This window comes from Notechis scutatus, chromosome 3, assembly GCF_049901735.1.
Source record: "Notechis scutatus isolate UNSWTSFEM ecotype Mainland chromosome 3, rNotScu1.2, whole genome shotgun sequence".
Taxonomy (NCBI): Eukaryota; Metazoa; Chordata; class Lepidosauria; order Squamata; family Elapidae; genus Notechis; species Notechis scutatus.
In genome coordinates, this window is record NC_142011.1 from 5,675,879 (window position 1) to 5,701,066 (window position 25,188).

Consider the following 25,188-nt stretch of genomic DNA (forward strand, 5'->3'; position numbering starts at 1 on the left):
TAATGAGATCTGCCATATTAGTAAAAATGAGTTCTTTAGGCATACGTCAGGCATTCAGTCTCTAAAAAGAACATTCCTCCCCTTCCGTATAAAAGAAAGCCTCAAATGTCCCTTCTATCTCTTCCTCTTCCCACTTGGAGAGCCATAGAAGGATGCTGCATTTCTTAGATCTCAAATTAAGCACATTTCATAATTAAAATCAGAGCCTGCTTTCCTTGGCATTTGGGAAAACAACTGAAATAATGCAAGAAAGATCTATCTATCCTTTCTTTCTTTCTTTCTTTCTTTCTTTCTTTCTTTCTTTCTTTCTTTCTTTCTTTCTTTCTTTCTTTCTTTCTCTATCTATCTATCTATCTATCTATCTATCTATCTATCTATCTATCTATCTATCTATCTATCTATCTATCTATCTATCTATCTATCTATGACTTGGGGTGTGGCACAAAAGCAACAAAGTCACAAAAGTAGGTAAAGTCCCTTTAATTCCTTCAACTTGGCCCCCAATGTCCAGTTATCATCGGTTGGAGAAAAAACTCTCCCAAGAACAGTTTTTAAAGGAAAGAAATTCACTCCGAACCCAAAGTACATATAAATTATAAATAAAAACCAACACCAACCACGCTGCAGCAATTAACGAGACAGGGCAGGATAAGGAATTGCAGAATTCGAAAGATAATGAAACACACACGGTTGGGAGGACGCCAGAACCCAGATAAAACTTGACAAACAAAGATAATGCACGCTTTGCTTCCAGCAAGGCTCTGTGCGCAAACACCTTCTTTATCCTGTTTTCAGCTGATGAAAGAGATCAGGGCCTTTTTCTCTCCTGTAAGCCACGTTGCTCCCTTCTCCGTTCCTCCCTGTGCGCCCTAGCATGAAGAGGGGGTGGGCCTGGGTCTTCCTCTGAACGTCCAGCCGGACTGTGCCCTTCCCCTGTTTATTCCCACTCCCACTTCCTTTCCCCACACTCCCACTCCCTGTCAGCTATTCCACCTCCCCCTTGGAATCAGACTCCAACAGGAGCATGACACTATCTCTATTTATCTCTCTCTATCTTTATCATCTATCTATCTAATGTATTTATTAAATTTATAGGCCTGCCTTCTCACGATTTGAGGAGACTCCGGACTGTTTATTGAAATAATAAAAATAGAGATACAAGAACCGTTATAAATATAAAAAACAAGATTTAATGTCAGGGTTCCAAGTAACAGCCCCGATGAAATCAAAACTCCCAAGGCCAGTCATGTAGCCAAAATAACATTCTTTCTAACACTCTGAGACAGCACCTGGGAGCCATCCAGATTTGGGAGGGGGGCCTGATGGGGGCATGCGATGGTTGTGTGTAATGGGGGGAACTTGGGGGTTAGAATTGGGGAAACCCACGGAGCTTCAGAGCCGGGTTTTCACTAGCTGTGCCAATAGGACATGCCTAATAAATCTATACTTTGAGGAAGCCTCTGGCTTTGGGGGCTTGATTTCGTATGGGCTGTTACTTGGAACCCTGACATTCACCTGACACTGTCCCCGCATCGCTTGTGGCAACCCTGAAGACTTTCCAAGTTGGGGCAGGGTTGACATTTAAATGGTGGGCTCTCTGAGCTTGGTTGTTTTCTTCATTACCCAACTATGTAACATCATCAGTGCTAGAAGGGAATGGGTTTGCAGGGAGGAGGAGGAGAAGTGGTAGGGGGAGAGAGGAGGAGGACTGTCCTTGGTGCTCTCTGATCTTCGTTGTTTTCTTTCAGGTGTTTCATTACCCAAACTGGGTGACATCTTCAGGGCATGGATGATGTCACCACTTGGGTAAGGAAACATCCGCAAGACAACAATACAGGTTCACAAAGCGCCGAAGGGACCTTGCCGTTGAAACCCGAGCTACAAATATCCTCTCCCATCAGATGAAAATTACAAAAGACTAAATACAGAGTGAAGAGATCCCAGGTTAGCAGCAGAGGCAGTGCCTTCTCTGTCACTGCACCGACCCTTCCAGCCTGCAGTGTCTCCATCGGGGGGGGAGAAACCAAACTGGTAGAGTTCAGGTTTAAGGCCCTTCCTGAAGACCAAAGCGATGGAGGTTGATCTCACCTCCGGCAGCAAGATCTTCCAAAGGGCCCTTGGGTAGAGAAGGTAGTCTTCTCCTAGACCTCGCCAGCTGAACTTCCTGGGCTGATGGAGTTTGTAGTAAGCTGGAGTTTGCATTGGCAGCACCATAATCACATCCAGAGGTGGGCTTCAAAAAATTTTAGCCACGGGTTCTTTGCCCGGTGGCTGGGTGGGCGTGGCCTAGTCAGCCTCCTGTACCACTTTTTTGCCCTCCCTGGGCTCCGGAGGCTTTCCGCGAGCCTCTGGGAGGGCGAAAACAGTCTCCTCAGGCTCTGGAGGCTGAAACGGGCCCATTTCTGGCCTTCCTGAACTTCCCGGAGGCTTGTTTTTCACCCTCTCTGAGCCTCTGCACATGCCCTGCACTTACCTGCATCCAAAACGAGTCGTGTGGGGACTCCTGGCAGGGGTGGGCGGGTGAGCCAGCCAGGAGTGGGATTTGGGGGTTGTCCGAACGGCCCAAAATCTTAGCTAGGGGCTCTCCCAAACCCCTGCGAACCCCGCAGCAGCCCAGCCCTGATTGTATCCTGCCCCTTCCCTTCAGCAACTCCAGGGAATGGCTACTATCCTCCTTCTCCACAGGTCACCTTCCCAACAACCTGTGATTTAAGGTAGGCCGAAACATTGGTGTGTAAACCACACTGACTTCCCTCTTGTTGAATCAGAAATTTATTTCAAAATAGTTTTGTTTTAAGACAAGATGCCCCGTTGATCTTGGCAGGTAAACCTGGGATAAGCTGTTGCAGAACGAGGCTGAGCTTTCTGCTAACTTACGCTTCCAAATGAGGCATAGAGCTATAAAGTCTACTGTTTTTGTCTTCCTTTCCTCCCCGTTTTGAATCCAATGTCAAGTGTGGGTGGCATAGTGATGATTTGTGGCAAGTTGAAAAAAAAAAAAAAAGGAAAAAGAAAATTGGATTTTGTAAGCGAAGGATGGCAGCATGGTTTTCATCCTACAGGGAGAGGAAGGCTGTTTCCTTTCAGGATGTACTAAAAATACTTTCTTAACAGTATGTTTCTGCTTGAATCTCTAGCTACATATTTGACTTGTTCGCCAAGGCTCAAATCACATTCCAAACCCAGAACTCTCTCCTTGAATCACTGGAACAAATTGTGCAGTATTTAGCTGGCCGTAAGTATAGACCCCGTTTTTATGGGGAAAAAGATGTCTTGGGGAGGATGGAAAACTGGAATTACAGAATGGAATAAACGGAGTTGGAAGGGACCTTGGAGGTCTTCTAGTCCAACTCCCCTGCCTAGGCAGGAAGCCCTACACCACTTCAGACCAATGGTTATCCAATCTCTTCTTTAAAACTTCCAGTGTTGGAGCATTCACAACTCCAGGAGGCAAGTTGTTCCACTGATTAATTGTTCTATCAGGAAATTTCTCCTTAGTTCTAGGCTGCTTCTCTCCTTGATTAGTTTTCACCCATTGCTTCTTGTCCTGCCCTCAGGGGCTTTGGAGAATAGCTTGACTCCCTCTTCTTTGTGGCAGCCCCTGAGATATGGGAACACTGCTATCCTGTCACCCCTGGTCCTTTTTTTCATCAGACTAGACATATCCAGTTCCAGCAAGCGTTCTTCATATGCTTTAGCCTCCAGTCCCCTGATCATCTTTGTGGCTCTTCTCTGCACTCTTTCTAGAGTCTCAGCATCTTTTTTACACCATGGCGACTAAAACTGGATGCAGTACTCTAGGTGTGGCCTTACTAAGGCCTGGTAATAGTAATGGTTGCAGTCTCCCAGGGTTACATGATCACCTTTTACTATCTTCTGAGAAGCCAAGTCAATGGAGAAGCCAGATTTTCTTTACAGCTTTGTTACTTACTTAACCATTGCAGCGATTCACTTAACAACGCTGGCAAGGAAGGTCATAAAATGGAGCCAGATTCACTTAAAAAATGTCTCCCTTAGCAGCAGAAATTTTGGGCTCAGTTGTGGTCGTAAGTCGAGGATTACCTGAATTTACTATCCCGCCCAGCTGCCTTCTGCACCAGCTGAAGTTCCCGAATGCTCTTCAGGGCAGCCATGTGTGTTGCTCATTGCAGCCATCTAAGCAAGAGGTTGCAAGAGGGCTTGGGTGACAGTGAGAAGGGCCTCCCAGTCCAGAAATGGGCAGATACTGGTGGATTCGCCAGTTTTGGCTCTGTTGGATCAAGGCAGCCTGGCATTTATCCTAAATAAGAGCTCTGTTGCAATGAGTGGCATGTAGGTAGGCCTCGACTTAGGGCCACCATTGAGCCCAAAATTTCTGTTGTTCCATGAGACATTTGTTAAGTGAGCTTTGCCCCATTTTACGACTTTTCTTGCCGCCGTTGTTAAGTGAACCACTGCAGTTATTAAGTTAGTAACGTGGTTGTTAAGTGAATCTGTCTTCCTCGTTGCCTTAGTTTGTCAGAAGATCGCAAAATGGGATCACGTGACTCCGGAACATTGCAACCGTCCTAAAATAGGAACCAGTGGCCAAACGTCTGAATTTTCATCCTGCGACCGTGGGGATGTTGCAAAACGGTCGTAAAGTCACTTTTCCCACTCTAGTTGTAACTTCAAACTGTTGTAAGTCGAGGACTTACCTGTACTGAGCTGACTTTGAAACTGCCCGGGAATCAGGGTTGGTGTAAGCAAGGCCGTAACATTAACTGGAACTGGTTGCTTTGATAACGTTATGGTAAGGGATATTAGCTCCGTAAAATGCCTAGATCTGAGTTAGACTAGGGGGTCCCCAAATCCTAGTTTATGGACCGCACCGGGCAGCGGTATGCCAGAAACTGGGCTGCGCAAACGAGTGAAGCCCCATCCGTGGGATGCACACAGCAGCACGCGAAACCACGCCCTTCTCCATGGGACCAGTCCCCTGGGGACCATTGAGTTAGTCAAAAACTTTAAGCGTCTTATGATCCCCCTTCCATCCCTTTAGCTTCTCTCTCTTCCTGTTGAAATTTTCCCCAAATCAGGTTAAATCTAATTAAAAATCTCTGGGAGTTTTAAAAGCATGCATAGCCACATCTGCCAGTGGAACAATTAAAAGCTGCTTTTTTTTTTTTTTTTTTGTATTTAACCATTAATGATGGATCATTTTGAAACCATTTCTATAGAATATGTTAAGTGTTTCTGACAGGTTTTGACCTGCTAAATCCAATTTTCTGTTTCCAGATAATCCACTTAAGCACTCCTCTTAAACCCGAGAGTAAACAAAACTGTTTAAAGAGTTTGATCACATGTGTATGCCAGTCGATATTAAAGAACATTAACCCCCAATGAATTAATGCATTAATGAATTTGTTTCCTACATTGATTAATTTATTTCCTACATTAATTAATTCCTAATTGGATTGATTTATTTCCTACATTGGCCGTAGGGTGAACCCTGTCAAGTGTGAACACAGTGTCTGAGTCATATCAAATTAACCAGAAATTGTAAAGATGTTCCGGAGCAGTTCATGTGTTTGTAACCTTTCAGTTGTTTGAATTACAAAGTGATGAGGGTGTTTCCATTTCTAAAGATACTTGTGTTTCGTTTTCCCCTCCTCCCCCGTTTGCTGGTGACCTGGTGTTTGTCGTGGCGTCTCATATCATTTAATTGCACGGCTGAAGGATGTACTCTTATTACACATGCTCCCCGGTTGGTCACACGCTCAACACACAGTTCTGGTCATTAGTCACACTTGAATCACATTCAACGGAAGATTCTGAGGCACAACCAGTTCTTTGGAAGACCCAGAGACCCGGTGAATATGAAAGAACAGCAAAACTTGACAGGTTAATCCATCAAAATAGAGCTGGAAGGGACCTTGGTGGTCTTCTAGTCCAACCCCATCTCAAGCAGGAAGACTATACTATTTCAGACATGTGACTGTCCAATTCCCTTCTTAAAAAGCTCCAGTGATGGAGCACCCATGATTTCTTGATTCAAGCTGTTCCACTGGTTAATCGTCCACGCTGTTTGGAAGTTTCTCCTAAATTCCTGGTTGCTTTTCTCCTTGATGAGTTTCCATCCGTTGTTTCTTGTCCTGCCTTCTGGTGCTTTGGAGAATAGCTTGACCCCCTCTTCTTTGGGGCAGCCCCTCAAATGCTGGAAGACTGCTGTCATGTCCCCCTTAGTCCTTCTCTTCTCTAGACTGGCCATACCCAATTCCTTTAACCATTCTTCATTGATAACGTACTTTTGTACTTTCTCACGTGCATCCAAACACTCATTCACACTTGCTGACGTCCTTCCCAGCTAGGCTGGCAGACATTAACCAGAGGGATGGCGGCCATCCAGTCTGGATCCAAAGACAACTCAAACAGTGGGTGGGCTTCTGGACCCCTTTTCTCTCCCAAAGACCTTTGCTTTGTTGATTGACAAGATTGGCAACTACTCTTACCTTGTTGATTGACAAATCTGGTAGCTGTTAATGGGATCTGGGGAGGAGTTTTCCATGTGGTCAGATCCAAGCTCTTTCGTCTGGTTCAGGTGAAAATGTTTCCACTTGTTTTCGTGAGTTCTAGCCTTGTCTTAGGTACAAAAAAAAACAATTGGGTGACTTTGGGCCAATCAACAAGAGGCTGTGAGTTCTAGTCCTGCCTTCAGCATGAAGGCTGGCTGGCTGGCTGGCTGACTTTGAGCCAATCACACTCTCTCTCAACCCATCCCACCTTACAAGTTTGTTGTGGGGAAAATAGGAGGATGAAGGAGGCTTAAGTATGTTTGTCACCTTGAGTTGTTTATAAAAATAAGGGCAGGAAATAATACATTATCTCCCAGAGGGATCCTTTAGACAAGATTCCTGGCTTTTTTATCCATTCTATGTACCTGCTTCATTTTTAGGTATGGCAGCTTCACCTTAGTCTCACCCTGTGCATTGAAATCTTCTTTATCATTTCCATGTAACTTTTCACAGGCCTCAGAGCAACAAAGATGATTGGGAGATTGGAGGCTTCCAAGGCTAGACTGGCTAGTCGTTACTGTCAATTTTTGGGAGAGGAGTTGCAGATGAATTGATGTTATCTGGCCCTTAAGGCTTCAGCTTATGCTTGTTTATATAGGCAGTACTCAACTTCCCGTAGAACCACAACTGAGCCCGGAATGTATGTTGCTAAGCGAGAAATTTGCTAAGTGAGTTTTGCCCCATTTTATGACTTTCCTCACCACGTTTGTTAAGTGGCTCACTGCAGTTGTTAAATTAGTCACACGGTTGTTAAGTGAATTCGGCTTCCCCATTGACTTTGCTTGTCTATATCAGAGGTCTCCAACCGTGGCAACTTTAAGACTTGTGGACTTCAGCTCCCAGAATTCTCCAGCCAGCTATGCTGGCTGGAGAATTCTGGGAGTTGAAGTCCACAAGTCTTAAAGTTGCCAAGGTTGGAGACCTCTGACTACACGACCCTGGGACACTGCAAATATCATAAATGTGAGTCAGTTGTCAAGCATCCAAATGGAAATCACGTGGCCAGGTGGATGTTGCAATGGTCGTAGGTGTGAAAAACGGATCGTGTCACTTTTTTTTCGTGCCATTGTTACTTTGAATGGTCAGTAAACGAACAGTTGTAAGCCGAAGACGACTTAGATTGTGTCAAAGTAGTTGGAATTTTAGATAATTTTATTTAACACCATCTTCTAAACTTCCTGTATGGTAGTGAATAACAAAACGGGAAACAGTATGTTCAAAGTATATTTGTCATGTTTTCTGGGATATATAGAAATATTGTTTTCATACTTTTTTGTTCTAGGTTCTGGGATATTCACTAACACTGCTGGACTGCATAAATTTGCAGATGTAATTCAGGTAAACTCTCAGTTCTTGAATTAAATATATAAAAATACTGTATATTTTTATGCTTGGTGTTCCACCATCCTTGATGTTTTCTTAACCACCACTAGATGGCTATCCAAGCTGTACTTTACACTGAATTAGTCAGGACAAAAAAAGATATACTGTTTGGTCAAAAAGAAATTGACCAAAATTGTTACATTACTATTCCTTACACTCAGCAACCTTAAGATGTCTGCACTTCCAATGCATCCTGGCTAAGGATTCTGGGAGTTGAATTCCGCGCCTCTTAAAGTTGCTGAGTTTGAAAAAAACAATGCTTTGGACTCTACGGTGATATGTAATGTGGACACATCCATGATTGATTAATTGATTATGTACTATCAAGTTGTTTTCAACCCCAGTGTAGTACACACTACATATATAGATGTGTATATTAGCAAAAAAAACAGAAGTAGCTATTTCATTGCACCAATTAAAGGCCTGGAGACTAAAACATATGAAGAACGGTTGCAGGAACCGGGTATAGCCAGTCTAGAGGAAAAAAGGACTAGTGGAGACATGATAGTACTATTCCAGCATTTGATGGGGTGCCCCAAAGGAGAGGCAGTCAACTTATTTTCGAAAGCACCAGAAGGCAAGACAAGAAGCAATGGATAGGAACTAATCAAGGAGAGAAGCAACATGGAATTAAGGAGAAACTTCCGAACAGTGAGGACAGTTAACCAGTGGAACGACTTGCCTCCAGAAGGTGTAGGTGCTTCATCACTGGAGGTTTTTAAGAAGAGACTCCATTGAAATGGTGTAAGGTTTCTTGCTTGAGCAGAAGGTTGGATTAGAAGACCTCCAAGGCCCCTTCCAGCTCTATTCTGATTGAAATATGCTTTTTCCTCATCGGCAAGAGCCCAATGATTTTATGAACTGCATTAGCATAATTAACTGCAAATCCAATTACATTCCTATCTTGTAATTGCATTGATAGTACAGTAGGTGCTTGACCTGATTCTCAAATCAACCTATTTTCTAGGGTTTGCACAGTTCATTAATATCTAAACTCATTAAAGAGGCAGAAATACAGCCAGGCCTCATTGAACATCCTCTTGTAAAGCAACCATTCAAAATTAACAACTGCACTGAATGAAGGGGACTTCATAGCAATAGCACTTAAGACTTATATGCCGCTTTATAGTGCTTTACAGTCTTCTTTAAGCGGTTTACAGAGTCAGCCTCTTGCCCCCAACAATCTGGGTCCTCATTTTACCCACCTCGGAAGGATGGAAGGCTGAGTCAACCTTGCCAAATTGTAGGCAGCTGGCTGCAGAAGTAGCTTGCAATACTGCACTCTAACTACTGCGCCACAAAGGTATTTGCAGTGGTGGCCGTCGCAGCATTCCCCCCCATGGCCATGTGATCGCAATTCAGGCGCTTGCAACCCGCTCGCAAATGCAACATTGCAGCGTCCTGCAGTCACACGATGGCCTTTGGCGATCTTCGGTTTCTGATAGGCAAAGTCCATGGGGAAGGCGGCTGGAGGTTGCAAATAACAACCCCATCATCGTGGGATGCTGCCACCACAATGTGAAATCCTCCTTAATGATGGCAGGTGGGCGTGGCACAACCGTGGTCATAAGTCAGGGCGGTCACGCAATGTTTTACCCTAGGATTGCGATGGGAGTTCCCAGTTCCAACTACAGGTAGTCCTCAACTTCCAACAGTTCATTTAGTGACTGCTGGAAGTTTATCCCTGAGAAAAGCGACCGTTTTTCACACTTAACGGCAATTTGCAAATATCCTCATGGTCAGGGGACCAAAATTTGGATGCTTGGCAACAGGTTCTTATTTATTTATTTATTTTATTAATAAATTAATACTGCTGCCTATTCAACCATGGCGACTCGAGGCGGCTTACGCAATGTAAAACCTTATTTAAAAACTAAAATTAAAACCAGAAAACAATAAAGACTAACTAAGAATCAAATGAATTAGTAAAGTACAATGGAACAAAATTTGGTGGGAGGGGGGGAGAAACCACCTCCTACCCCCCCGCCCCGACCACAGCAGATCACAGATCTTCAGTGCCTTTCGGAAGAGTATTAGTGAGGGGGCCATTCTAATCTCTGGGGGAATGATATCCCAGAGAGACGGAGCCACCATGGAGGAGGCCCTTCTTCTGGGTCCCACCAGGTGTATCTCCCGCAGGGGTGGGACCCACAACATTCCCTGCCTCCTTGCTCTAATGCAGGGGCAGTCAACCTTTTTATACCTACCGCCCACTTTTGTATCTCTGTTAGTAGTAAAGTTTTCTCTAACCGCCCACCGGTTCCACAGTAATGGTGATTTATAAAGTAGGGGACAAAAACCCTACCGCCCACCATGAAAGCTGGAACGCCCACTAGTGGGCGGTAGGGACCAGGTTGACTGCTCTAATGGGTCGGGTAGAAGTGACCAGCAAGAGACGGTTTATGCCGGTTGCAGCGTCCCATCCCGTCCCGCTCGGATCCTGCGAACACCTTTTGCAACCTTCTGAAAAGCAAAGTCAACGAGGAAGCCAGATCCACTTAGCCACCGGATTATTAACAACTGCAAAACGATTCACTTTCACAACTTGTGGCAAGCAAAGTTGTAAAATGGGACAAAACTCAAAAGTTAACAAATGTCTCACTTAGCGACATAAAACGTTGGTCTCAATTATGGTCATAAGTTGAGGACTGCCTGTACAAGGGCTGAGCAAGGACAGTTACAAATAGCAACTATGAGAGGAATCTTGGAGTCCTAGTGGACAATCATTTAAATATGAGAGTGCGCTGCAGCTGCCCAAAAATCCAACACAGTCCTAGGTTGCATAAACAGGGATAGAATCAAGATCACATGAAGTGTTAATCCCGCTTTATAAGGCCTTGGTAAGGCCACCCTTGGAATCCCGCATCCAGTTTTAGTCGCCACGATGAAAAAAAGATGCTGAGACCCAGAGTGCCGAGAAGAGCAGCAAAGATGCTTAGGGAACTGGAGGCTGAAACATATGAAGAACGGTTGCTGGAACTGGATATGTCTAGTCTGATGAAAAGAAGGACTAGGGGTGATATAATAGCTGTGTTCCAATATCTCAGGGGCTGCCCCAAAGAAGAGGATGGAGTCAAGCTATTCTCCAAATCACCTGAGGGTAGGACAAGAAGTAATCAAGGAGAGAAGCGACTTAAGGAGAGATTTCCTGACAGAACAATTAACCAGTGGAACTGCTTGTCTCCAGAAGTAAATACTCCAACACTGGAAGCTTTTAAGAAGAGATTGGACAACCATTTGTCTGAAATGGGGTAGGGTTTCCTTCCTAAGTAGGGGGTTGGGCTAGAACAGTGGCCCCCAACCTTTTTTGTACCACGGACCGGTACTGGCATCACAAAATGATCCACGGACCGGTACCGGCATCAGCACGCACGACCAAGGCAAGGCGAGCCGAGCGACCGGCCAGCCAGCCGTCCCCCGCTTCTCCCCGCCACCTTCAACTCCTCCTTTGTACCTTTTTTGTGCTTTTCGGGCTCTTTCTTAATCTCCTCCTGAGTAACGCGAGACTCCACCGCCATCGGGACGGCTCTTCGTTCGAAGCCGCCCCCCCCTTCGACAAAACTAAGGCGCGAGGATTCCTTCAGCACCCAAACGCCGCTTTCCAACCGACGACTGACAAGCTCACCCGGAAGCACTTTCTCAAGCGCCATCGAAACAAGATGGCAGCGCCCAAGCAAACCGGCGGCCTGGTAGAAAATGATCCACGGACCGGTACCGGTCCGGGGCCCGATGATTGGGGACCACTGGGCTAGAAGACCTCCAAGGTCCCTTCCAACTCTGCTATTCTATTAGGTTAAAACAAATTTAGCAGGCTATGGAAACAGAGCTACTGGGTGTAGAAGTGACCTGACTAAAGAATCTTATCTCCTTTCGCATACTTTAATAATATATTTTTGCATAAAACTAAGTTCTCTTCCACCCTTCTGTTCTTTCAGTCCCCCTCAAGGGCTGCTTTGATCATCCTCATTATCATTTTAAGACATTCTAAAATAAAAATAGTAAAAGGAATAGTAAATTCGGAGCGAAGCACTAGGCATTCTCACAGCAGGAGCAAAAAATATCCCCTGTTCTTTAATTCTAGCTATTTTTTATTTTTTTTTACGCCATCTGTATGGCCGTAGCAGCTTATACTCTGCAGTATGAAAAAAGTCCATGAAAACAATCCGAATTTGTCTCGGAACACTTGTCAAAAATAGCCCCAAAGGCTAGCAGGAGGATCTTACTTGGGTCACAGACCCACAAATTAATGCTTCTTACTCGACCACAGTCGAGCCCAACAATTTCTGTGGCTAAGGAAGACGTTTGTTAAGTGTGTTTTGCCCCATTTGACGACCCTTCTTGCCACAGTTGTTAAGTGAATCACTGCATTTGTTAAGTTAGTAATCTGGTTGTTAAATGAATCTGGCTTCCCCATTGACTTTGCTTGTCAGAAGGTCGCGAAAGGGGACAAGGTGACTCTGGGACGCTGCCAAGCATCTGAATTTTGATTACATGGTCACGGGGATGCTGCAAAGATCATGAAAAACAGTCATCAGGCACTTTCTCCAGTGCCGTTCTTAACTTTGAATGCTCACTAAATGAATTGTTGTAAATCAGGGACTAACTGTGCTGGGAAATTCCTGAGGCATCTGTTGGAAACCCAAGAGGAACTGTTTAAGATATGCAAGATGGGCCAGTAAATGGTCTCCATTCCCCCCTATAGAGGTCAATGGTGGCTGAAAGTCTGGCTAATCATGAGAAGAAACTGATGTTAATCACCCTCAGATCACAAATAGATCTAAAACGGAATGAGAATGGCTTTTACCAGAAATCAGAAAATTCATTAAGAAAAACATCCCTACCAATACAGAGAGAATATTTGTATCTCAGGGTTGGACTTTGGGGTTCCAGATGCTCTCTGAGCTTGGTTGTTTTCTTGCAGACGTTTCATTACCTGATTAGGTAATATAATCAGTGCTAGAAGTGAAGGGGCTTGCTCTCTGCTTATATGCAAGTGGATTGCCCTGTTGGTGTTGGGAGTGTTCTTCGTGGTATATTGTATATACCACGTGGTATATTGTATATTGTTGGATTGTTTATCTCGGTAGGTCCTTGATTTGGGGTTACAGGTTGTTTGTTGGTCTAATATTCATCTTGGTGTTGATCTCTGCTTATCTGGATGTTGATTGCTGGCTGGTGAGGAAGTGTTTTGGTCTTTCTGTTTCCTTTTTAGCTTTCTGATTGTCTCTTTTGAATGGTATATACTGTAGATGTTGTTTATCTCTATGTGTTTGTTGATGGCTGATTTGTCTGAGTGCCAAGATTCCAGGACTCCTCTAAGGCTTTTGGATTTAGCTTAGTCTGAGATGCTTGGTCTCCTGGCAATTGGCCCAAAGTCATCCATCTTGCTTTCATGCCTAAATTGGGGCTAGAACTCACCGTCTCCTGGTGATTGGCTCAAAATCACCTAGCTCAGTGGCCCCCAACCTTTTTTGTGCCACGGCCCGGTACCGGCATCACAAAATGATCCGCGGCATCAGCAAGCATGACAAGGCAAGGCGAGCGAGCGACCGCCAGCCAGCCGTCCCCGCTTCTCCCGCCACCTTCAACTCCTTTGTACCTTTGTCGATGGGCTTTGCTTGGGACGGCTTGGGACGGTCGCTCGGCTCGCCTTGCCTTGGGTGCTGAAAGAATCCTCGGGCCTTAGTTTCGTTAAGCCCCCCTTCGATGAAACTAAGGCGCGAGGATTCCTTCAGGACCCAAACACTGCTTTTCAACCGGAAAAGCTCACCTGGAAGCACTTTCTCGTCAAACAAGATGGCGGCGCCCAGCAAACCGGCGGCCCGGTAGGAAATGTTCCACAGACCGGTACCGGTCCGCGGCCCGGTGGTTGGGGACTCCTGTCCTAGCTGGCATTCATGCCGAAAATGGGACTAGAACGCATAGTCTTCTGGCATCCACCCTGTTGCCTTAACCACCAGCCTAGGCTGACTATTAGTTACTTTTTTCTAAAGTAAATAAACAATAAACTGCTTTAAAAGTGCATATTTTAAATGTTGTTTTTAGTTTCTGATTGCTGAGTTAAGGCCATGAAAGACGATAGAGCCAGCAAAGTCATAATCATGAAGTCATAATCATGAAGTCCTTTTTGCTGATAAGGGGAAGGCATTTTCAAATGTTACTTTACTAGAAATGTGGCTGGATTCGTCACCCATTTAATTCTAGTTTTTTCTTCTCTTGTAGACTGTTTTTAATCTTGGTCCATCAGAAGGGGTGCCTGGCCGTGAGGTATCAAAACACTATAAGGTAAGTAACACCTTTGTAAGGCAGTGGCATCTTCTTTAACTGCTAGAAAATCAGAATATGATTTGCAAATCCTTTCAATAGGCTAAGCAAGAATTATTTGAAGTTAAATGGCACCTAAATTGAACACATTACATTAATTTAAATGGCCACTCCATTTTAAAGAAATGGAAAGCATGGGTTTCACAGCTCTTCAGTTTAGCCACTGGGGTTTTTAAAGACTTTTTTTTTTTTTTTTTTAAAACAAGTTTTATTAAAAGTTTCAACAACAAACAAATCATTACATATTAAATCTTTCCCTGTCTTTCTACAATAATTTCCCCAATATTCTCATAAAACACAAACAAACACAAACAAACATAAAAAAAAAATCTTTTAGTAAAGTACCTTGGCCCCAGTTACCTCTCTTTGCATGGGCTAAAATAATAGCACATATCACTCTTCACATTTCTATCTTATTTAATCCATCTTAATTAAATCATTAAATTTGTATCTTTTGCCCATTCATTTATCCCTCTATCTCTTCTTATAATAAAAAAATTTCTCCTGAAATCACTAATCAGAGTATGATGCCTTTCTATCCTCCCCTAAGTTAGTAAAATTAACATTCAGCATAACAAATACCCAATTTGGTTCTGCTTGGTACATTTTATCCACCAAAAATGTTTAAATACATTGTATCCTCCTTTCCTTCGATATTTTATTACATTTTAAAAATCAATCATTATTAAAAACTTCAACATTTTAATTTCTTATTAAATCTTAAACCATTCTAATTTACTATTTCAAATATAAATGTTACAATACCATCTTCTGTACCTTAGCAGAATCTTTCTTACAGAAAATTATATTTCATCCTTTGTCTCTAAAAAAATCCTCTTCTCCCATCCAATTTTAAAGCTTTGAGGCTTTTCTCCGCCTTTCCCCTTTCTTTCTTCCCCCACCAAATCTTCCTACCCCCTCTTCTTCTAACCTCTGCCTTGCTGGGATCCCTTCTCTGTTGTGTTCCCTTTTTCTCTTGTTTATTATCATTATATTTACTTTGCATCATATTTTTCTCTTTCTCAAATGTTTTTTTAGATCTTAAGTCCTTCATTTTCCTTGCTCTCTTCCTTCCTTCTTCCTTAGATAAGTTTTGGGATTCAATGAAGATGGCGTCTTCGTCTCTTCCTTGTTGTTCTTCTTCCGTTTCCATCTGTTCCATTGTCTGTTGGTAATTGACCAGCGCCATTTCTAGAAATAGAAAAGCTTTTTCCATGCCATCTTTGCAGGCTGCTTTTGTTTGCTCATATTCATCCCTCAGGTCTTCAAAAAGGAAAGCCATTATAAATAAATCTTTTCTTTTCTTTATTCCTCTTTCTTCTTACACCAACCAAATATTCCAGAGAAAGGCAAAACAATCCCAAAATCCACAATCCTCAATAAATCCAAGCAAGCCAAAATTCCCCTTCCTCTTCCAGGGGTGGTATCAAACAAATAAAAAAAAGAATCCAAGTCTATATTTTAAAGCCTTATTAAGATTGTATTTCTGTCCTCAAGTCTTCAAGGCATCTCCTCCAACAAGATCCAAATTTATATATTTTCTTTATCCTCTCCCTTCCGGCTTAATTCCGTCGGGAGGGAGTAAACTTTCCCTTCAGCACCTCAAAATAGCCGCTTTTTTTTCTCTTGTGGAAGAAATCATCAGAAAACCATCTTTTCCAGGAATTAAATTAGATAAATCTCAAAGCCCTGGGTCGACCAAGAAGAACTTTCACTTTCAATAACTTTCTCTTCTTCCTCCTGCGCATACTTGCCCGGCTGTCAACTTCTTTGTGGCGGCCATTGCGGACCGCCGCTGCACCGTCCTGGTAACAGGGGTTCTGCCGGCCAGGGAGGGGTCTGCAACACCCCCAAACCCTTCCTCCGGATCCCCTTACCTTCAGCTACCCCTGCAGGGCAGCCTTGCTCCGCACCCGTCCGGGTCGGAGCCCCAAAACGGCTAGCGCGGCAGGGATCGCGCAAGCTTCGCGAATCCCTACCGCTCGCGAAGCCGACAAACCGGAAAACCGGGTTTTTAAAGACTTTTTTTGTACCACCTTTATTATTTTCGTAAATAACTGAAGATGGTGAACATATCTAAGATTCCTTCCTCTTCCTATTTTCTCCACAACAGCAATGCTCTGAGGTGGGATGGGCTAAGAGAGAGAGGAGTGGCCTAAAATCATAGTCTCCTTGTGGTTGGTCCAAAGTCACCCAGTGGCTTTCATGCCTAAGGCAGGATTAGAACTCAGAGCCTCCTGGCTCAAAATCACCCAGCAGCTTTCATGCCTAAAGTGGGACGAGAATTCACTGTCTCCTGGTTTCTAGCCTGGTCCCTTAGCTACTAGATCAAACTGGCTGCTAGTTACTCTTTTCTAAACTTCAGTCCATTTGTTTGAGCTGGAGGCTAAACACAGACCCAAAGAGCTGCCCAAGGAGCTGCTGATCCAGTTCTACAGAGGAATTATTGAGTCTGTCATCTGCACCTCTATAACTGTCTGGTTTGGTTCTGCAACCCAACAAGACAGACACAGATTCCAGGGAGAAATTAGGACTGCAGAAAAAAACAATTACTACCCACCTGCCTGCCATGGAAGACCTGTATCCTGCAGTCAAAAAGAGGGCTGTGAAAATATTTACAGACCCCTCTCATCCCGGACATAAACTGTTTCAACTCCTACCCTCAAAACGACACTATAGAGCATTGCACACCAGAACAACTGGACACAAGAACAGTTTTTTCCCGAATGCCATCACTCTGCTAAACAAATAATTCCCTCAACTTTGTTCAACTATTACAAAGTCTGCACTACTATTACTGTTAATATTCTCATCACTCCTTATCACCCATCCCCTCCCACTTGTGATTGTAGGACTGTAACTTTGTCGCTTGTATCCTTACCATTTATATGGACTGTTTCCTAGTATGATTTGATTGCTTACTGTACCCTATGACTATCATTAAGTGTTGTACCTGATGATTCTTGACTCTTGATGAATGTATCTTTTCTTTTATGTACACTGAGAGCATTTGCACCAAGACAAATTCCTTGTGTGTCCAATCACACTTGGCCAATAAAGTATTATATTCTGTTCTATTCTATTCTATTCTATTCTATTCTATTCTATTCTATTCTATTCTATTCTATTCTATTCTATATTCTCTATTCTATTCTATTTTATAATCTCTTCTCTTCTATTCTCTATTCTCTATTCTATTCTATTTTATAATCTATTCTCTTCTCTTCTCTTCTATTCTCTTCTATTCTATTCTCTATTTATTCTATTCTGTTCTATTCTATTCTATTCTATTCTATTCTATTCTATTCTATTCTATTCTATTCTATTCTATTCTATTCTATTCTACTCTAAGAGGGAAAGGTTTACTACCACTGTTTACAGATTTAAGCAAACAGAGCATGCATGTTATTGGATATAACAGTGATATCATTAAATGATACAGGCAACTGCAAACATTTGTCTGGGTCCAGCATATAACACATTTCATACAGTGTCTCTCAACCTTAGCAACTAAGATGATTAAAGGCCTGGAGACTAAAACATATGAAGAACGGTTGCAGGATTTGGGTTTGGCTAGTCCAGAGAAAAGAAGGCCTAAGGGACGTGATCGCAGGATTCCAGTATTTGAAGGGCTGCCACAAAGAAGAGGGGCTCAACTTATTTTCCAAAGCACCAGAGGGCAGGGCAAGAAACAATGGGGGGAAAATTGTGGGCGCTCCATCCCTGGAGGTTTTTAAGAAGAAAATGGACAGCCACTTGTCTGAAATAGTATAGAGTATCTCCTGCTTGAGCAGGAGGCTGGACTAGAAGACCTCCAAGGTCCCTTCCAGCTCTATTCTGATTGATTGGTTGAACTTTAGCATAATTCTGGGTGTTGAAGTTCACATATTTTAAAGTTGCCAATGTTGAGAAACACTGACTTAATGAGGTCATTAAAGCATTAGAAAGCCAGTTTGTTAAGGGTTAAAGATTCCAGGCTAGAAACCAGAAGACGATGAGTTCTAGTCCTACCTTAGCCGTGAAAGCTGGCTGGGTGACTTTGAGCCAGTCAGGCCAATTCACCTCACAGGGTCGTTGTTGTGGGGAAAATAAGGGGAAACAAGGAATATTAGGTATGGTTGCTGCCTATAAAAATAATCAGGGTGGGATACAAATAAATAACTGTTAGGTAAGGACTGGGCTTTTGAAAAACAAAGAGACAGCTTTTCAAAAACATGGCTTATTTTTAGGAGTTGTTTACATTTCCATAGCTTTGTTCAATACTCATGGTGTTTTTCTATTTGTCCGTATTCTTTGGCATTTTACAACATGTTATTAGTTGAGCTGACAGTTTAATTCCCCTGAACATGTCTATTTGGGTTGGAGAATTTTAGTTTGATTGCTCAAATTCTCCTTTACGATGATTCCCAAATACTCATCTCTAACTTGGAAGGGCAGGAATTGTAAACTAAAGAATCGGAGCAAATGGACCTAATAACTCTTATGGAATGCAAACTGTATTGGATGGTGGTTTACACTCCTTTTATGGACCCCCATTGGTGGCTCCATGCATAAGACTCTGAGCTTGTCAATCAGAAAGGTCGGCAGTTTGGCGGTTCGAATCCCTAGCGCCATGTTATGGAGTGAGCTCCCGTTACTTGTCCCAGCTTCTGCCAACCTAGCAGTTCGAAAGCATGTGAAGATGCAAGTAGAAAAATAGGGACCCTTTTGGTGGGAAGGGAACAGCGTTCCATGCGCCTTTGGCGTCTAGTCATGCCGGCCACGCGATCTTGGAGACGTCTTCGGACAACGCTGGCTCTTTGGCTTTGTAACGAAGATGAGCACCGCCCCCTAGAGCCAGAAACAACTAGCACGTACGTGCGAGGGGAACCTTTACCTTTAGGCCCCCATTGAGACATTGTGATGCAGGTTCATCCCCAGTTCTTTGATGTTATCCTCTCCTGCTTCATTCTCCAGGTCCATATCCGTCTTGATGAAAACAAAAAATGGAAGCCCCGGACCGATTTGTGGAACTCATTGCCAATGAAAAAACAAGGTAAACTGGATGTTAAACACGTTACAGCTTGGCATCAAATACAGCGGTTGGTTTATTTGGCGGTTAACTTAGCATGTCTTTAATGATGAACACTATGGGAGGCTAACGAAGTCCATGGAGGTTCTCATCCACCCAGGTCATAGTTGTGTCAAAGGTGCTTTTTCAAAAGACAACTGGATGATGTTTCTATTTGAGGAACGAAGAAGTTTCACTTCTTGTTCAAGAAACTTCATCAGTTGGGACTGGATGGTGGGATTACCTTTTCCTTCCATTGCCCCCAAAGTCCTGCTAGAACCGATGAAGCTTCTTGGATGAGAAGTGAAATGTCTTCTTATTCTTCCTCAAGGAAAAACAATCCTTTTGAAAAAGCACCTTGAAAAACTACAGCTAGTCTTTGACTTACGTAATTTCTATCGATAAGCGAGACAGAGATTAAGTGAATTTTGCCCCATGTCAACAACCTTTTTTTTGCCACAGTTGTTAAATGAATCACTGGAGTTGTTCAGTTAGTAACATGGTTGTTAAGTGATTCTGGCTTCCCCATTGACTTGGCTTGCCAGAAAATCTCAACAGGGGTCCCCAGGGCACTGCAGCCATCATAAATATGAGTTGCCAAGCATCTGAATTTTGATCACAGGACAATGGGGATGCTGCAATAGTCATGTGAAAAACGGTCATAACTCACTTTTTTCAGTGCCGTTGTAACTTCGAATGGTCACTAAAGGAACTGTTGTAAGCCATGGGCTACCTGTATTGGAGACCGTTTCTTCCTTGGGCTTCTATGCGTCAGTAGTTATTGTGGCCCACCAGCGGCCAGTGGAGCTGGCGGAAGACTCGGACAGTGAGGAGGTTGGGGAGGAAGATGGGCCAGTCCTGGAGTTTGGGGAAGGCTCTGTCGGGTGCTCTGCGTTGAAGGCAGAGATGGGGCCAGGGCCGTCTGACAGTTATCAGTTGCCTTCGGAGTCTGAGATCAGTGGGGCAGAAGAACAGCTGGAGCCTGTTTCCGATGTGCGCATGCACAGAGCTGCCAGGAGAAGGAAACAGTTAAGGAACAAGGGTTGACTCGGGAGTAAAGGTACAGGTGGACAGTGAATGGCCTCTCCCATAGGGAATGAAGAGGAGCGAAAGGGAAGTGCTATTTGCAGGAGACAATTAGTTCATTTAATTAGGGTGAAGATTTGTTCCTGACTCCTTGCCAAGTAATTGCTGCTACAGCGTGGCATTTGATGATGTTACCTAGTTGGATAATGAAATGTATGCAAAAAAAAGCCCAGAGAGCACAAAGGACTCTACTCTTGTAAAGATCTGATGTGGGCCAGAGAAAAGATATAAAATTCTACTTAGAGTAACAGAGTTCAAAGGGACCTTGGAGGTCTTCTAGTCCAACCCCCTGCTTAGGCGGGAAACCCTACACCAGGGGTTGCCAACCTTTTATACCTCAGCGACACCAAACTCATCATTTTAAATCCGAGGATCAGAGACCCTGGGAAAATCCCCCAAAAAGTCTGCAGGAAAATTCCCCATTCCCGTTTTCCTACGGATCAATCGTTCTTTATTTGGGATCGCAGGATACCGTCTCCAGCTCCGTTCTCACGGGGAGAGAGAAAGAGAGACTTTTAGCTTCATGCAAGGAAAGCAGCAGAAGTCTTCCTTTCTCTCCCCCAAACTCCGCCAGAAATGAGTCTTGGCCGGTGCAGCCTCTTGGAGCAGGAGGCCTTGCAGGGTCCCAAAGACTCATTTCTGATGGAGTTTGGGGGCGAGAAAGAAAGACTTTGGCTGCTTTCCTTGCGTGCAGCCAAAAGTAGAAGAAGAAAGAATTGGAAAGAAGCAGCCCAGTGGCCAGGCTAGGCATGTGGGGCAAATTTCCTCCCTCCGCCCTTTCCCCCCTTCCCTCACTACCTTGTGTTCTCAATGCAAGCGACGCAAGCCTTGTGTTCCCGCGGGCCATGTGGGCGGCACAGCCTTGTGTTCCCGCACAGCCTGGATTAATTGCTTTGGGGGTGACCTTTCTCTGCGGACCACCAAAATTTTCTCACGGACCACCAGTGGTCCCCGGCCCACTGATTGGCGACCATTGCCCTACACCACTTCAGACAAATAGTTGTCCAATCTCTTCTGAAAAAACTTCCAGTGTTGGAGCACTTGCAACTTCTGGAGGCAAGTTGTTCCACTGATTAATTATTTTGTCAGGAAATTGTTCCTTAGTTCTAAGTTGCTTCTCTCCTTGATTAGTTTCCACCCATTGCTTCTTGTCCTGCCTTTAGGGGATTTGGAGAATAGCTTGACTCCCTCTTCTATGTGGCAGCCCCTGAGATATTGGAACCCTGCTATCATGTCACCATCAGCCCTTCTTTTCATTAAACTAGACATACCCAGTTCCTGCAACCATTCTTCATATGTTTTAGCCTCCAGTCCCCTAATCCTCTTTGTTGCTCTTCTCTGCACTCTTTCTAGAATCTCAACATCTTTTTTACATCGTGGCGACCAAAACTGGATGCAGGATTCCAAGCGTGGCTTTACTAAGGCCTTATAAAGTGGTATTAACACTTCACCTGATCTTGATTCTATCCCTCTGTTTATGCAGCCTAGGACTGTGTTGGCTTTTTTGGCAGCTGCAGTACCCGGCTGGCTCATATTTATTATTGTATTGCATTTAGTTCTTCCTAGCTAGATTAGCAAAAACAAAGTTATTCCAGTTTTAATAGATGCTTGACGTGTAAATGCATGCAAATCATTACTTTCATCTTTAATTTTTCATTCATTGGATACAGGGAAAATCTTGAGCTACTGGTGTTTCAGCCCCGGACTCAGCATGCAGGAATTGGTTCGTCAGGGAGTCCGCAGCATCATTCTGACTAGCGGGACCCTTTCCCCGCTCTCCACTTTTGCTTTGGAGATGCAGATGTGAGTCCTGCTTTATTTCCTTTTTGAATTAATTAAAAATAGTAATTAATAGCAAAGCTGGCTGAGGAATTCTGGGAATTGAAGTCCACAAGTCTTAAAGTTGCCAAGGATGGACACCCCTGATCTATACCATAGATCAGGGGTTCCCAACCTGGGGGTGCGAGACGATATTCCAGGGGGTGCGAGAAAAGTCCAGGTAAATAATAGGATATTGGCTATATGTTGGCATTTTTATTGATTATTTATTTCAGGGGGTACGAGGTTCGGGTGAAATTTCTTTAGGGGTGCGGGGCGAAAAAAAGGTTGGGAACCACTGCCATAGATGTACGCCCCAATCAAATGACTCTGGACAGCTTAGAGATTGTAAAAAGATAAACAAAAAAGCAGTTAACATTTTAAAATGGTGACTGTTGTTTTATTTTTATTGTTTTATTCCCTCATTGTTTACCAGGAGGGGGGGAAGTTTCCACCCCCCCCTCTGGTGTTATTGTTGTAAGCCACCCAGAATAGCCCCACAGCAAGATGGGCAGCAAATACATTTCACACATAAATAAACAAATGAACAAACAAATCAATGCAAATGCTTTAAATAAGTAAATATAGTCCCAATTTGAATAGAGGCCTTGCAGTTAAGGTACCAGACTAGAAAGCCAATGAGTTCTAGTCCCCCCTTAGCTATGAAAGCGCTCTCTCTCTCTCGCTCTCCTTCCCTCCCTCCTTCCCTCTCTCTCTCCCTCCCTCCCTCCCTCTCCTCCCTCCCTCCCTCTCCCTCCCTCCCTCTCTCTCTCCCTCCCTTCCCTCTCTCTCTCCCTCTCCCTCCCTTTCTCCCTCTCTCTCTCTCCCTCCCTTCTTCCCTCTCTCTCTCCCTCTCCCTCCCTCTCTCTCTCCCTCCCTCCCTCCCTCTCTCTCTCTCCCTCCCTCCCTCCCTCTCTCTCTCCCTCCCTTCTTCCCTCTCTCTCTCCTCTCCCTCCCTTTCTCCCTCTCTCTCTCCCTCCCTCCCTCCCTCTCTCTCTCTCCCTCCCTTCTTCCCTCTCTCTCTCCCTCTCCCTCCCTCTCTCTCTCCCCTCCCTCTCTCTCTCCCTCCCTCCCTCTCTCTCCCTCCCTCCCTCCCTCCCTCTCTCTCTCCCTCCCTTCTTCCCTCTCTCTCTCCCTCTCCCTCCCTTTCTCCCTCTCTCTCTCTCCCTCCCTCCCTCCCTCCCTCCCTCTTTCTCTCTCCCTCCCTTCTTCCCTCTCTCTCTCCTCTCCCTCCCTCTCTCTCTCCCTCCCTCCCTCCCTCCCTCCCTCTCTCCCTCCTTCCTTCCTTCCCTCTCTCTCTCTCTCTCCCTCCCTCCTTCCCTCTCTCTCTCTCTCCCCCTCCTTCCCTCTCTCTCTCTCCCTCCCTCCTTCCCTCTCTCCCTCCCTCCCTCCCCCCTCTCTCTCTCCCCAACCTGCCTCAGAGAGTTGTTGTAGGGAAAATAGGAGAAGGAAGGTGTGTTTCATAGGTTCTCTACCTTGAATAATTTGTAAAAACAATAAATTTATTTATCACAAATAAATAAATACACTTTAAAAGCCATACAGCAAAATCCATAGCCAAGGTATTCCCGCATCCATTGATAACATTCAATGCAACCGCTGCTCTCCTGGTCCCCACATGATGGCGACCTACAATAAAACAAATATATCTGAGTGTCTGTGGAGATTCTCAAGTTATCCAGCTCACGGTTTGTCCCAAAGATGCTTTTTTTTCCAGGATGCAACTGGACTTTCTTTTTTTTCTTCTTCTTTTCCTTGAAGGCATTTCGCTTCTTCTCATCCAGGAAACTTCTCGTCCAGGTTTCTTGGGTGAGAAGTGAAATGTCTTCAAGGAAAAACAAAGTCCCTTTGCCTCTTGCAAAAAGCACCTTCGGGACATGAATATTTAAGGTTTAAACCATTCCAAAGAATGTGATATTTCTGGTCCTGGAAGCTCTCCAAGCATTAATTCCCAGACCTTAAAGATGTTCCAGGAAAACTTTTTCAAGGCTTCCTGAAGACCTTGAAAACTGGAGATTCCCTGGTCTTCCAGGGGAAGCTGTTGCAAATCAGCCTCCAGACACAAATTATCTGTATAAAATAAAATGGTTTTGTTTTGGAAGCAACTTTTGCCCCGGGTTGAAATAATATTGACAGCAGTGATACTCAAAGAGGAAAAACTAAGGGATTTTCCACGGCTGTCACTATCTCCCCGGTTCCTGTTACAGAACAATGTGTTTATTTGTTTCTGCAATGGTCAAGAAATCTTATTGCCTGCCCATTGTAATTGCTAGACATTGATGCAACTCAGACTTGGCTCGGCAACACTCAGTATTGCTGTGCCTGGAAATGTCATTAGAACACCTGAAGGTTTTATCGTACCTGGTGGACTTGTAAAAAAGCCAGAAATGTCTGGGTTCAAATGCAGATAGCAATAGAAAGAATTGTAAAACTCAACTTTACTTACTGGGATTAATGGACATCCGGTCCAAAAGGACCCTGGGAGATTATTCTTGTTTGTTTGTATGTTTGTTTCTCATGTTTCTAGACTGCTGATCTCCTTCAAATATGCATTTATACTGGATCACTGTTACGGGAATATTATATGTTGTTGTCATTGTTCAGTCGCTCAGTTGTGTCAGACTCATGACCCCATGGTCCACAGCACACCAGGCTCCCCTGTCCTTCTCTTGGGCCCCCCAAAGGGGCTTATTTTCCCAGGCTTCCATCACTTCCTATGCTGTTTTTTGTGCCTGCATGTATGTATGCGTTACATTTTGCAGCTACTAAGATTGTTCGGTTCGATTTTGCAGCTACTAAGATTGTTAGACGAGCAGGCACAAAAACAGCCTGGGAAGTGATTGAAGCCTGGGAAACAGCCCCCCCCCCCTAATCAGTCAACAGGAGTGCTGATTTATCAACAGCGTATCAAGTACTTTTAGGGACGCGGTGGCTCAGTGGCTAAGACACTGAGCTTGTTGATCAGAAAGGCTGCAGTTCGGCGGTTCAAATCCC

At 44.2% G+C, this 25,188-nt stretch overlaps 1 protein-coding gene across 5 annotated transcripts in view; it reads left to right on the forward strand.

The window, feature by feature from the left end:
- Positions 1 to 25,188, forward strand: part of RTEL1 (regulator of telomere elongation helicase 1) — a 151,415-nt gene that overhangs the window by 38,445 nt on the left and 87,782 nt on the right. For all 5 annotated transcript variants that reach the window (XM_087962324.1, XM_087962327.1, XM_087962326.1 and 2 more), the window contains exons 13-17: positions 3,138 to 3,235; positions 7,816 to 7,871; positions 14,139 to 14,201; positions 19,197 to 19,275; positions 22,047 to 22,179. In XM_087962324.1, the coding sequence (XP_087818450.1) occupies positions 3,138 to 3,235; positions 7,816 to 7,871; positions 14,139 to 14,201; positions 19,197 to 19,275; positions 22,047 to 22,179 (429 nt within the window). The remainder of the gene's footprint in view (positions 1 to 3,137; positions 3,236 to 7,815; positions 7,872 to 14,138; positions 14,202 to 19,196; positions 19,276 to 22,046; positions 22,180 to 25,188) is intronic.